Here is a 14,645-nt window from a genome sequence, read left to right as displayed (position 1 = left end):
AAATTATGAATTGGAACAATTATAGCAAAATAAGATTAAACTTTCGGATGTTATAAATTTTATGGTTTAGGAATTGAACTTGTAATATTTATAAAGCATTATTGACAATAAATTACAAATACTATAAACAAATTGACTTATACACATGACATACATAAATTCAAATTTATGAATAATAATAATATTAATTCTCATATTTTAATAATCTGTCTAATTATCAAATTGTAAATGATGCATATCTAAAAATTAAAACTTTAAAATTTAATTATTTGTATGACATGTTATAAAATATTTTAGAGATATCATTATAGTTTGAAAATACAACATTACAAATGTTCTATAGAAATGAGTTTTAGGAGAAACATACACTATTATATCAGTATATATATATATATATATATAAATTTATATGATTATTAATTTATGATATTATTGGGACCATATTTTACATTGAGATTTCAAAAAAATTATTATCTTATTATCTTATCGAATATTGTTAATTTTTACACTGGCCCGACTTGGGACCAGTAAAATTTATTAATTTATAGTGATTATTAATTTATAGAGTATTAATTTATAGAGTTTTTACTGTATAATGTATATTAACTTGTCATCGTTAGAATAGTTTAGTCGTTGAATTATAATTTTTTTGTTGGTTATAGAGTGCAATTCCTCAAGTGTAAAACTAATTTCTCAAATTGTAATTTTTTTTTTGTTTTAGGATATTCATTTTATTATTACTTGGATAAATTGGTTTTTTACTTGGACCTACATTTAAAAAATATGCATATATATATATATATATATATATATCATCTAATTCACTCAATAATGTAAAATTGGCCAACAAGAGTTTCGTTGGCAACAACCAGCAATATAAATTCCCAAGATTCACAAAAGTATCATAGCAACTTTTAGTACTGTTATTAAAAAATTGAATTTAATGGATGGATATAATTAATTGACAGTCCTGGTTTAGAAAGTAAAAAAGTGTGTGTAATAATATTTTGACATTTGTTTAAATAATTGAGTTATAGGTGGATGTTGGAGCTAAACTTTGTGTGGACTTCTACCAAAAGCCGTAGATAAAATGATTAAAGATACAGATTAATTAGTTCTATAATTAGATAAGTTAATAATTATTATGGAGTAATACTAACCGCTATCTCGACGGCGACTCAACCACCATATAAATATGAAAATGCTAAGATATGTTAAATTAGAGAGGTGTTCACAAGGAGGACCACGGGGACGAATTGCTCTCTATTCCAAAGCTGTATTAATTTAGGTTTCTTTTGCAAGTTATTCCCACCAAGAACCTCCAATATATACTATATTAAAAAGTAGCTGATTAAACAATACGATTGGAATAACTAAACAAAAGTAGTTATCATTAAATCAAGTACATATGTATGTATAAGTGTATTCATAACATTGGTCTCTAAGGGAGATTAGTAGAGAGAGATATATATAACTAGAGTCTACAGCATATGTAGTGCTGTTGGAAGGATAACGTCATTGAAAAGAAACAAGAACAAAACGATAAATATATATATATATATATATATACGTTTCCCGCAAAGCAATCCAAACAAATGAAGGAAGTGGAAAACCTAACAACAATAACCCAAAAACTAAAAATCACTTGATGTGCTTGATGATTGCGGTTCAAAGCAAAACATGAGAAATATGGTGAACTGAATGGATTTCAGTTGGGTTAACGTTGAAACTTGAAACGCCATTCTTAAAGACTTAACAACTAAATACAATTTTATTTATAGAAGATCATAGTTTTTTTTGTTTTTTTCTGAAAATATATAAAACTTAAAAATAAAAATAAAAACTAATGCAACGGGCCCGAATACTTAATATATGGGCCGCATCCGAAACGAATCGACCCCTGCGTGATAAAAGTTCATTGCCCGGTCCACACGTGTTTCCCCTCTTGTTCCTATCGGTCATGATTTGCTGTTATGTTAATTTTTGATCTTGTAGTTAATAATAGTATCTTATATTTTAGGGAATATAACACTCAACAATTAACAATTTTCACTTATTTCTTATCCTTAATCAATCCACCATATATATTCACAATCCTCCCACGTTCCTCAAAAGGAACGTTCTTAGTCGAGTTTAATGATTTAATACACTAAACTTTTGAAACAAATAGGGGTGTATTGAACTAGACATTTTAAGTGATTTGTGTAAAAGTTACAAATCCTAAATCCTATGTTATTCAATCATGAATTTTAAAAAGTCTAATGAAATCCACTGTTATTCAACTGATGATTTAAAAATCTATTTTGAAATCCACTGTTATTCAAAACAGTTTGTGTATTTGAATTTTAATAAGTTTTAAGGATTCTGGAGGATTTTGGAGGATTTATTTAGTTAAAAATACAGAAATACAAATCTCATGGTTTTAGGTGGGATTTAAAAGAATTTTACTATAAATCATATCAACTTCCCTAAAATCTATCAAAATTCCAAATTTTATAAATCTCATCAAATCTTCCAAAATCATTATTTCAATACACCCCGTAATTTTTGTTGGAGTTGGATTATAAAAAAAAAGATTATAGAATAAAAAAATACAGAAATCATGTCAAGCAACTAATACATAATAAATAATTTGTCCATTAAATCATATGATTAACTTAATCATTACTCCCACATATGCTATACAGCTAACTTACATAATTATATTAGTTACAACCCTTTTTTGATATCTCCAAAAATATTGCTTCTTTTTCAAGAAACAGAAATTTTTGTTCATAAAATAAATAAATCAAAGTGGGAATTAATAATAATTAATAATAATAATAATTCGAAGTTGATAGTCTTTTAATTTATATAAACAGAATTAAAAAATTAAAAATAATAACAAGGAAACCGCCGCGACAGACCCCCCCCCAAAAAAGATGTAAACCAACCAGTCAACCCATTTTGACAGCCTTTTTCGCCGCCGCCGCCAGAAACGCACGCAAACGCGTTTCTCACACGCGCCCCACTAACTTTCAATTATCTCATCACGCGGCGGCGTCAACGCAGGCAAAGACGGAGGAGAATTCGCCGGAGCTTTACCTGAGTAAACCGGAACAGAAGCGAATCGAGTGGAGAAGCTACGCATCCCACCCAATCCGACGTACTCGTCCTCGTCGTCGTCTCCGTCAAAGTTCAAAGAGTAACTCAAAGGATCGTATTGAAACTTCTCGCTTGCGTCCCAATCGCGTCCGCGTCTTGGATCGCGATTGAATCGTCGTATGAAAGTCTTCCAACGTGGACCAGCTGCGATTTCAGACAACTCTCGGATCTTCAAGCTTGCTCGGATCCACCACCGTGGCTCGTCGCCGCCGCTGTGAGTGTGAGTATTGTCATCGACGGTTCGAATTCTTCCCCAGGAAGAGTATCCAACGCTTCTTGATCGGAAGCTGGGAAAACACGAGCAGCAAAGTCGATCGTACCGGGTATCTGGATCCCGGGTTGGATCCGATTGCGCAACTTCCATTGAGAGATGTTTTTTTTTTTTTTTTGGGTCAAGAAATGTTTTAGCCTCTCTGTAAATGAATATGATTGGCTCTGTCTCTGTTTAAATATACACTTGTTAAAAAAAACATTTATTACGTTATATAGATTTTTGTTAATTTCTGGAAAATCCATGAAATTTTTGTGAGATTATTGTTTGTACTTATAAAAGTCAACTTCTCTTTCATTAAAAAAAAAAAAGCAATTGTATTGAATTTATGTACCATGGCATTTTTATTAATTAAGGATATATATGTTACAATTTGATATAAAACACAGCACTAGAATTGTTATAATGAAAAATATTCCTGGTAAGGATTGATACAAATAGCGTTTAGAAAAAGACATGGTAACATAAACCTCAATTATTAGATTTTAATATTTATACAGATACGTATACTTAAATTTATTGGAATGTTTTTTTAACAAATACTTTGGATTTTGGATTTTGTTCTTCATTTTTTCATTTTGGGACGAACAGGTACAGTGACGAAAGTGTAGAGATTGTGGATCATGCATGGAAAAATCAAACGGAGAAACAAGGATATGATCGAAGAACAATTTTTTCTCTGTCAATAATGTCTCGTGACTGATTCGGTATCTGGACGACGTCGAGACTCAAACCAAGTCAACATTACCTTTGGTTTTGGAATTTTGTGGAGACTACTGGAGATATTAAGTCTTCGATGTTTCTCCATTGCTACTTTGGATCATCTCTCAATGTGAAAACTTAAGAATCATCCAAAATCGGTGTTCTGCTTAATTATAGTCAAACAGTTTTTATAAAGAAAAATACTTAGTGAAACTTTTTATTCACTTCTTCTTTTTCAACCAATCAAAATCTTCTATAGAATGAAACGATGTATTGGTTTGGGTTTACAAATAAAGTGATTAGGGTTTAGATTTTAAAATTCAAACAAAATTATATGTCGGTTTGGATTTACAAATGAAATGGCTAGGGTTTAGATTTTACAATTAAACGAAATTTTATGTTGTTTGGGTTTACAAATAAAGTGGTTAGGGTTTAGATTTTACAATTAAAATGAAATTATATGTCGGTTTGGATTTACAAATGAGATGGTTAGGGTTTAGATTTTACAATTAGAATGAAATTATATGTCGATTTGAGTTTACAAATGAGATGGTTAGGGTTTAGATTTTACAATTAGAATGAAATTATATGTTGGTTTGAGTTTACAAATGAGATGGTTAGGTTTTAGATTTTACAATTATAATGAAATTATATATCGGTTTGAGTTTATAAATAAACGATTTAAGTTTTTAATTTTATAATAATATATACAGATTTTGTTTCCTTATTTTATAAGAGCAAGTTCACCCCACATTTGATGATGTCTGTCTTTTTAATATAAAAAAGTGAGGAGAGAGATTGCATGTCTCAGAGGTATTGAGACACTAGTATGACTCTTTTTTGCTGATATGTCATCGTCTGTTTGGTCAATTAAATTAAATAATAGTATTATATTAAAATATTAATAAAATTAATATAAGATCTCAATTTTTGATAAGTTGACCGATGGGAATGCCCTAAGGAGATGAATGAATATCTTCTTAAATATATTATGACATGTCAGATTTTCATTGGCTAAAATAAGTAGAAGTGAACAAAGAGGTTCAGGTTAGAATTGAACCTAAGAATTGTTCTTTCATATAATAAAGTAAAGTTTAATTATTATAAAAACTATTAACTTGAGGGGAACGAGTTGAACAAATGTTATCCGGGCGTACAAACTCATCACATTCGAGATTTTAGTTCCTTATTTCCAATATAATAAGGATAATAACTCTTGTTTTGTTATCCTGAAGATACGAGATCTGATTTGATCGGCGTTGATCTTCTATTCGGCTGGATTGTCTATTACATGTTCTCACACGATATGGTCATAGACAAACTTGTTTGGGATGGTGATGTTCTTAGAGCGGATTTTCTGAAGCATTTAAGAAGGTGCTTAAGTGGTTGTGCAGCTCATGAACGATTTATAAATGCGAGACTTAATGTAGCAGTTTCGATGATCGGTAACTTTTCAAGCTCGGTAAGGGAGATTGATGAAGGTTTCAAGACTATGGTTGCAAGCATTGGAGACGAACCTTTCCCTAATCCTCTTCCTCCTACTGATCAGTGCGGTCGGTTCCAAGAGTGTCGTCGAAGACTCAGATAACGAGCTCCTAACCACAATAGTTACCGTGCTAACCACACTTTCCAGTAAGTTTTATCAAAAGATGCGACACCTTCGTAAAAAGATGAATTCGGTCATCTCGGTGAAAAGAACAGAGACGGTAAGGTTGTTGGCATGCTTGTGGATGCTTCCACCCATGGTATTCGACGCTGACGCTCCAAGTTTTCGCGGAGAAATCAAAAACCACATAAAATCTATGTGCCAAGAAGATGATCATCTTTACCGGATTTTTGTATCATCAATATCAACTCCTGCAAATTTCGTTGTTCTTCTTTCCACGAAATTGGAAGAATACAAACAAGAGTTCGATAATGTCCGCAGTATCTGGTAAGTAAACATCCTCAAGATTCCACTTTCTATATTATACAATTATGGCTTATTTTATTCTTCTTGTTTGACTCTCGATTTATTATTGTCTTATGCTATACTTATAGGGCTAGAGACTATTGGAAGGCGTGCCTCAATGGGGAAGTGCTGGGCGAAGATGATATTATAGATAGAGAAAATTAACTACTTGTAGGCGGGTTTAAGGATGCTGCCTTCACTACTTTGTTTTCGCCTCTTTGTTACTTTGTTTCTCGATCTAGCTAGTGTCTTTCTTTGTTACCTTGTTTTTCAATTTATTGTCTTCTATGGTTCTTTGTTATCTTTCAGTTACATGCATTTTAGATTTTAAGTGATATGATCAATTAATAACTTGTTTCTGAGATAACACAACAAACGTTCCATCAGTTTAAAAAAATATACACTATAACCATCAATCGAGTTTACATGCCACTCTTTAATTTATATGTTAGCATAATTATGATTAAAATTTAAAGATCAATATTTTAATCTTTAAGACAAATTTTCGGTAATGAAGGGGAAACCTCCCTTATACATGTAGGATTGAGAATCATAAAAAACTGTCATACAATTCCTTAGGCTGGTGCAAATAAATATTTTTTTATAAAACAAAATGTGATTAAAAAAAAGGTATATTAATTATAAAGACTATATAAACTAAGGGAACGAGTTGAACAATGTGATCCGGGCGTAAAAACTCACATCTGAGATTTAATTTGATTCCTCCTTTCCAATAGGATAAGGATGATAACTCTTCTTTTGCTTCGGATCATAACAGCAGGCGCCCCATCGTCGACCAGATACAAGTGTCTTTGGCATTATCACAATCTCACCATTAGGAGTGACTCCACCGATGCAGTCACCATCTTCTAATAAGCGATTGGATAATATAATCTTAGATGACCATTCTTGTTTCTCGATATGATCTTCCATAGTCCAAATCTCTGCACTACCTTTTTTGTAACGTATGCATCCTAATTTCCCTTGGTAGTTTACCAAAGCCAATTCATCGAAACTCACCTCATTGAGCTGATTCATCTGCACAGTTATGGGCATCTGGATATGAACAAACGTTTCGAGTCTAAGGTCGAACCTCACTAATTCATAGAACTCCGCATCATTCTTTTCTACATGTGCAATGTAATAGATAAACTCATTGATGCATAAACCAGTACTCCTTGCTTCTGGAGAGCGATTCCAAATGCCTTGGATGTCAAGTCTCTTCCATCGCTGCTTCATTGGACCTCCCACTAATGTGAAAACTTGTCTCTCAACTGGATCATACCCAAACAATCCATCACATGAGCTGCTCCATTTTAAAGTCTTTTTTTACCTCCGGTAATAAAATCGTTTCTCTCTTGGTGGTATCGTCATAATTCGAGCTTGACCAACTACATAATACTCCTCGGATATATGGATACTCAAAATCACAACTTAGCCCACGATTTAATGTATACCTACTGTCTTTTTCTGGGTATATGAATGCTATATCATTCGTCGGATAAGTAGAGGGCGAGAATAATGAACGAGTCATGATCGAGACTGTGATAAGAGATGACCACAGCTTCGATACGCACTGGAACCTCACAAGTGACTTAATTGGGAGTTTCGAGAGCATATCGGTTATTCGAAGGGGATATGGATACCGTTTGACTTTTCTATGTGGGAGATTTTGCTGTGACGTTGTCGTTTTGGAGATCGTGAGGTCTTCTTCTCTTGGCTTCCTCTCTTCATGGTGTCGGTTTTCTATTTTATGAATCTTGAACGAAGCATAACACTTTACATAATACGTAGTCGAAGATAAACCTAATTAACTAGGGTTTATGACTAATTTTTTTGTTCTCGGCTATGTTCGTTCTATTAACCGCAATATATAATGAAAAAACAAAAAAGAGAGTTTACGAGCAGCCCTGTTTTACGGCCCATAGCTTTTAGATATTAAAATCCCAACTTACGTATATAAAAGGAAATTTATTGAATCAACAATATTATATATGAGAGATCACTTTAGAATTTTCGAGTCAGCAAATCTATCGACTATAGATGCGCCTCACATTGAAAATTTGAGGCTTGTGTGTTCTGTTTCTCTTCGGCTTGACTCTTGATTCAATTCGTTTGCAGCTCTATTAGTCATGTGGCCGTCGTGTTATAATGAAAGAAGTATGCACTTGATTTCATTATGATGTAAATCGAATGTTTCATAAGTTTGATGAAATAATAAAGATAGTAATTTAGTAATTTAGTTTGAGAGAGAGAGGTATTAAATGTGAGTGAAGAGCCGGGTGTTTCTCATGCATGGGGTACGAGCGGAGTCAACGGCTTCATGGTTCAAATTTGAAACCACGTGTCTTGCGTTTGTTACTCTACCCAGATTCTGCTGTTTCACAGACTGCTATTAAATTCCATTTTTTTTTTCTTTTTTCTTCTTCATAAAACAGAAACCAAAAAAAAATCCATATACCAAAAAACAAAAAAACAAGAACAAAAACAGAACCCAGAAATCCACACAAAAAAATAAACTAAAGAAGCTATTTCATCAAACAAAAACAAAACAAACTCATCACAAATCAGAAACTAAAAAACTAAAGGCACTAAAGAAATATATATACAAGCATCATCGATCGAAAAGAAGAATCCAAATCATCTTATAATATTTTTTTGGTTTTCTTCTCCTTTTATTTTCCCAAATATATATATTAGTTCTTTGGAAAAATTTGTAGAAGATAAAAGAAATCTTCTTTCGTAGTAACAAAAGGAAAAAATGACGGACGCCCATACAGCCCGGACGGTCGTCGGAATCATCGGTAAGTCCTCCACAAAATTTTAATCAAACACATGCAACATTTTAGTTCATCAACAAAACAAATTAAAACTTAATAATTTCTTGATTTTTTGTCTGTTATATGTTTATAGGAAACGTGATATCTTTCGGCTTGTTCTGCGCTCCAATGTAAGCACATGATACATAAAATCTTTTTGTTGTTGCATGAACTACGATGTTAAGCTAATGCATGCAATGAACAATATGTGAAATTATATGCAGACCAACGATTGTGAAGATATGTAAGATGAAATCGGTGTCGGAGTTTAAGCCAGATCCATACGTAGCTACGGTTTTAAACTGCATGATGTGGACATTTTACGGACTTCCTTTCGTCCAACCCGACAGTCTCCTCGTCATCACCATTAATGGAACTGGTCTTTTCATGGAACTCGTTTACGTCACCATCTTCTTCATCTTCGCTACCTCGCCTATCCGCGTAAGCCTTTTTAACTCCTCAATTTATGTCACACGCATGATACAACGTATAGCTAGGTCCTTCTATAATTATACTTTGATTGGGATAGTTTTTGATATGTGGAAGTTGTGAATATATATGGAACAGAGAAAGATCACAATAGCTATGGTGATCGAGGTGATATTCATGACGGTGGTGATCTTCTGCACATTGTATTTTTTGCATACAACAAAACAGAGATCTATGCTAATTGGGATCATGTGTATTGTTTTCAACGTCATCATGTATGCTGCTCCTCTCACCGTCATGGTATGCTGTTTCTAGCTAGACTAATTTAGTTCATCAATCACGGAAACGCAAAAAATTGGATACGCTACTACTACTACTATCATCAACTATTTTTAGTATGTTCTCTTTGTCTCTCGTGAATTACTTACATTTAGTTAATGTGGAGCAGAAACTTGTGATAAAGACAAAGAGCGTGAAGTACATGCCCTTCTTCCTTTCATTAGCCAACCTCACGAACGGTGTCGTTTGGGTCATTTATGCATGTCTTAAATTCGACCCCTATATCTTGGTACAAAACTTCATTTCAACCCTCATCATATTTTCTAAGAAAAAACTCAAATCCATGTACTGTATGAGCTAAATTATCTTCCATGAAAACAGGTTCCAAATAGTCTTGGAGCGCTATCAGGAATAATCCAACTTATATTATACGCAACTTACTATAAAACAACTAACTGGAACGATGAAGATGATCATGAAAAGCGTTATTCCAACGATGGAATCGAACTTAGCCAGGCTTAACAATTGCATCAGCTATTTCCTTGTCCACTGGTGCTTCATCGATAGGTTAAAAAGATAGAATCAAAAGTGAGGTAAAGTTCTTATTACAATTATGTGGAAGGAAACCTATTAAGAAAAAAAAATGAACTAGTGGAAACATGATTGTAACTTTTTAATTGAAACGACTGTATATGTAATTTGTTACAGTTTTAGTTTTAATTCAAAGTTTAATAGATTTACTTTATAACATTGTTTCTCGAAACTGTAAGACGATTTGATGTTAATAAGAACAGAGTAATAAACAGAGCTTCTCTTCTCTTGTTTTTGTTTAGTAAAACTGAACCTGATATGAATAAACCTGATATCAGGGGTTAAATGTGTCATTTACTTCCGAGTCTATTACAATGTGGTTAGTTACCGGTTTACTCGATTCAAATTTAGAAACGAACCAAATTATCAAAACCGGAATGTGCGGTTCACAATTGTAGTTTTTTTTTTGTATCCCTTAAAACGCGGAGGACCAGAGATACCGTTTGAGATGACGACTGAATTATGTTATCATCATCGCCGGCGGTTACCACCGCCGCACATCCTCCTCCGTCGTCGGAAAGGTATCAAATTCCTCTGAGTTTACTATCCTTGCCGCAGATTATTACCCGCCGAGACCTGTTCAAGACTCTCTCCGTATGTATTGCCACACCATCACTCACCGTCGCACCAGCCAACGCACGCGGCCTCTTTCAAATGCCGCCTCTCCGTCTCTCTAATCGGTAATTCACTTTTTTCGAAAACCCTAATTTTGAGTTTCTGTGTATACAACAATGTGTATTTTGTATCTTCGCTATTTTGCTTAGCACTAAGTTAAGTTTGATAGATTTAAGTTTTGGAAGTGTAATTAGCTTTGAAGGTGTTGTGTTTTGGTCAGATTCCAAATTTGTTTTCAAATTGAACAGTGAAGAGTTGATCTATGACTTTACAAAGCTCTTGATTTTGTTTCTAGAGAAGATCTAACTGACACTGATTTGAATCATATCTATCTAATCCTTGTGAGCTAATAATAAACAATGTATGTTTTTTTCTTGACTCAAGTTATTACCTTGTGAGGGCTGGGGAATCTGATTACGAAAGCTTAGGGATCATCAACACAAACCCGGTGGCCAAAACATCGGTTGATAGCGGATTATCAGATAAAGGTAAGAAGCAGACTGTGAGAGCTGCGTTACAGTTGAAGGCAATGGGAGCTTGTGATCGAAACTGTTGGCTTTGGCCTTCCATTACACAGAGAGCTTATCAGGCTGCTGAAATCATCGCCTCCATCAATGGGATTAGTCGCAGGTAATATAGTTCCATTAGTCCTGTTACTCTTTTTCAAGTGAGGTTATAACTATGGAATCTAATCTTTGTGATGGTACATTGAATGTTTTATGCTCACTTGGTTTCTGCAGCTATATTGTTCCAGAATATAGCTTCCTCGATGCTCGTGGATTAGGAGCTTACGAAGGCAAGAAGCTAGATTCCATTTCAGAAGTAAAGATTCAACAATTTCATCACATTTAAACATGTAATTGAGACTATAAGAAACATAAGCCTAGCTAGGGTTGAAGAATATTAAGGTTTCATCTTCTCTGCAGGTGTATGCATTGGACTCGATATCGATGAAGACAAAGCCTCCTCCTATAAGCGACGGTACGCCCAACGAGAGTGTAGCAGATGTATTCGTGCGTGTGACGCAGCTTATGTCCATTCTCGAGACTCAATACTCAGAGGACACCATCGTCATTGTTTCGCCTGATTCAGACAACTTATCTGTGTTACAAGCTGGTATTCAAGGCCTTGACCTACGAAGGCACTCGGAGTTGTATTTTGGACCAGGAGAAGTAAGATTGTTAGATGCAAACAGCGTTCCTGTCTATAAGCAACCTGCTTCTGCTGTATATAAATGCACAAACCCACCAAACTGTGACTAATGTAAGTTTGGTTCTATTGGTTCTACAAGTCAATATACACTTGTTAGTAGAATAAAACAATTAAGGATACATTGCGGCAAAGATATCTGCAGTGGAATATACTAAGAAACAATTACATACACTTTTACGAACAAAACAATTACTAAGAAACAAAAAATCTTAACAAGCGTAGTTTACTATAAATTTCTTATTTAAGTGGTTCCCAAGCTTAGAGTTTACATCAACAAGTCCAAGACGCGCGCAAACAACCACAATTTCTCTCTTCTAAAAATCTTATCTTCCCTCAAAACTCACGAAGTTTTATTTAGTTATTTTCAGGATCGTTTATATCGGAAGGAAAAGTAAGTAATCTAAGAAAGTGTTGTGACGATGGATTTTGAAAGAATCATTTGGTAAAGACATTTAAAAAAAAAAAAAAAAAAAAAGGTAAAATAAATAGGAGTGGGTGGGTTGCTTTGTGCTTTAAACAAAGAACAAAAGGCAAAAAAATGCTTTTGATATGTTTTTTACTTTTATTTAACTATTTTAAATCTAAAGATAGAAGACATTTGATTCAAAAAGGGAATGCTCAAAAAACTATAAAAGATTTGACACGATTGAAATGAAAATACAAAACTGATAGTGATGATCAATGATGCTTTACTTTAAGCTTCGTCTTCGTCTTGGTGTATATTCTCTTATTTCTTTATGTGTTTTTCTTAGACTACCTTTAACTTTTGTGCTCATTTTTATTCAAAGTACTATCGGCTTGTGTTTTTGATTTGTAAATTATACCCCCAAAAAAAATGAAATCATAAAAACTTCGCAATATATATATATATATATATATATATAAATATTGATAAGAAAAGAAAAGCAGAAAATGTAACCTATCTATGGATGGTGAAAATAGCAAATAAAAATCAAACAAACACATGCACTTAAAAACAAAAACAAAAAAAATCAAAAACATCTTATGATCACGTCATAAACTATACGCGGTACAACATCATTGGTTGGTAACACCTAGGTGCACAAGAACATGCGTCATACTGGAACATTCAATTTGCGTTATAAGCTGACGTGTCGTAATATAAATGGTTAAACAATATCTAGGTGCAGGTACAAATAGACATGCGTCACACTGGATCATTCTGGGGTTTTAATTCTCCACGAAGAAATCTAAAAGTGAGTGTCTCTCTTCTCTCTTTTATATTGCCGGGAAAAACAAAAGAAATTAAAGTTTCTGTTTTTCCTCTTCCCTTCACTTTCTCTCTCACACTACCTCCCATAACAAACACTAAAGCTCTCTGCAAAAAAAAATAATTTCAAATTCCGAGATCGGAGAACTCGAATCGAACCGAATCGGCGATGAAGATGAAGCGAACCGTGTCATCGAACTCGGAAGCGCATAGTTACAACGAGTCACCACACTCTCCTCTTCGATTTCATTCTCCGTTATCAGATGCCGGAGATTTACCGGAAAGCCGTTACGTTTCTCCTGAAGGATCTCCGTTCAAAATCGACAATCCTAAGTCGGCGGCGACGGTATCCGACGGTAACAAGCTCAATCAATTCTCGCCTCTTCCTTCTCCAATTCCGCCTCCTCCTCCTCCTCAGTATCCGCCGCCGCGACGACAACATCAGAGGAATGCGAGAGCTCCGATTAATTCTTCTTCTGATAAGTCTCCGTCGTCTATGGTAGTGTTTAATCGCTGGGTGAGAGAAGATAATGGTACACAGACTACGACGAGGAAGGTTGACGGCGGAGAATTGGGAACGACGACGGCGACGACGGTGAACAGAGCGAGGAGAGACGAGTTAGTTAGTGTGACGGCGCTAGGGTTTAGAATTACCGAAGTAATCTTGTGTGTGATTTCGTTTTCGATCATGGCTGCTGATAAAACTCAAGGTTGGAGCGGCGATTCTTATGATCGCTACAAAGAGTACAGGTCTCTCTCTCTCTCTCTCTCTCTCTCTCTGTTCTACTTCACAGCTTTTCAGAATTGAGATCATGAATCAGATCATGAATCAACACAAACCTTGTTCTTTTTTTGCAGGTATTGTTTGGCTGTGAACGTTATAGGATTCGTTTACTCTGCGTTTGAAGCTTGTGACGCTGCTTGCTACGTCGCCAAAGAGAGTTATATGATAAACTGTGGATTCCACGACTTATTTGTTTTCTCCATGGATCAAGTGAGTGTTTTGCTTTTTAAACATTTAGCAATTTGTTTTAAGGCTATTTCTAATGACGTTTCTTGTTCTGATGATTTATAGCTTGTTGCATATCTTTTAATGTCGGCGTCTTCGTGTGCTGCGACTCGAGTTGATGATTGGGTTTCTAATTGGGGCAAAGACGAGTTTACTCAGATGGCAACCGCTTCCATCGCTGTTTCTTTTTTAGCTTTTGGAGCGTTTGCCGTCAGCGCTTTGATTTCTTCTTACAGGCTCTTCACTCACGCTTCCTCCTAGTTGTTGTGTTGCCGTGCCTGGAACCAAATGTTACTCTATATCGTCTATGTACAGTCTCTCTTATAGCTTAGAATGGTAATGTGTGATACAAGATTACAAGTTTTAATATATATGAAAATAAAGGCAAGCAA

General features: G+C 34.4%; 5 protein-coding genes and 1 pseudogene across 5 annotated transcripts; 4 read left to right on the top strand and 2 right to left on the bottom strand.

Moving 5' to 3' along the window:
• LOC104762419 lies at positions 2,615 to 3,590 on the bottom strand. Its single transcript, XM_010485697.2, has one exon. The coding sequence runs from the start codon at positions 3,506 to 3,508 to the stop codon at positions 3,011 to 3,013; it is 498 nt and encodes a 165-aa protein (XP_010483999.1). The 5' UTR covers positions 3,509 to 3,590; the 3' UTR covers positions 2,615 to 3,010.
• Positions 5,577 to 6,369, top strand: LOC104762418. Its single transcript, XM_010485696.2, has 2 exons — positions 5,577 to 6,050; positions 6,158 to 6,369. The coding sequence occupies exons 1-2, from the start codon at positions 5,593 to 5,595 to the stop codon at positions 6,231 to 6,233; spliced, it is 534 nt and encodes a 177-aa protein (XP_010483998.2). The 5' UTR covers positions 5,577 to 5,592; the 3' UTR covers positions 6,234 to 6,369.
• LOC104762417 lies at positions 6,890 to 7,802 on the bottom strand (annotated as a pseudogene).
• On the top strand, positions 8,537 to 10,402 carry LOC104762416 (bidirectional sugar transporter SWEET5-like). Its single transcript, XM_010485695.1, has 6 exons — positions 8,537 to 8,872; positions 8,982 to 9,018; positions 9,112 to 9,328; positions 9,455 to 9,616; positions 9,765 to 9,884; positions 9,977 to 10,402. The coding sequence occupies exons 1-6, from the start codon at positions 8,830 to 8,832 to the stop codon at positions 10,115 to 10,117; spliced, it is 720 nt and encodes a 239-aa protein (XP_010483997.1). The 5' UTR covers positions 8,537 to 8,829; the 3' UTR covers positions 10,118 to 10,402.
• LOC104762415 lies at positions 10,604 to 12,130 on the top strand. The gene is made up of 4 exons (XM_010485694.2): positions 10,604 to 10,866; positions 11,186 to 11,431; positions 11,542 to 11,623; positions 11,728 to 12,130. The coding sequence occupies exons 1-4, from the start codon at positions 10,649 to 10,651 to the stop codon at positions 12,061 to 12,063; spliced, it is 882 nt and encodes a 293-aa protein (XP_010483996.1). The 5' UTR covers positions 10,604 to 10,648; the 3' UTR covers positions 12,064 to 12,130.
• Positions 13,256 to 14,644, top strand: LOC104762414 (CASP-like protein 4A2). Its single transcript, XM_010485693.2, has 3 exons — positions 13,256 to 13,994; positions 14,103 to 14,238; positions 14,320 to 14,644. The coding sequence occupies exons 1-3, from the start codon at positions 13,414 to 13,416 to the stop codon at positions 14,512 to 14,514; spliced, it is 912 nt and encodes a 303-aa protein (XP_010483995.1). The 5' UTR covers positions 13,256 to 13,413; the 3' UTR covers positions 14,515 to 14,644.

The sequence above is a fragment of the Camelina sativa genome, chromosome 18 (genome assembly GCF_000633955.1).
Source record: "Camelina sativa cultivar DH55 chromosome 18, Cs, whole genome shotgun sequence".
Taxonomy (NCBI): domain Eukaryota; kingdom Viridiplantae; phylum Streptophyta; class Magnoliopsida; order Brassicales; family Brassicaceae; genus Camelina; species Camelina sativa.
The sequence above is the reverse complement of the archived record's forward strand: the minus strand, read 5'-3'. Positions and strand labels throughout refer to the sequence as shown.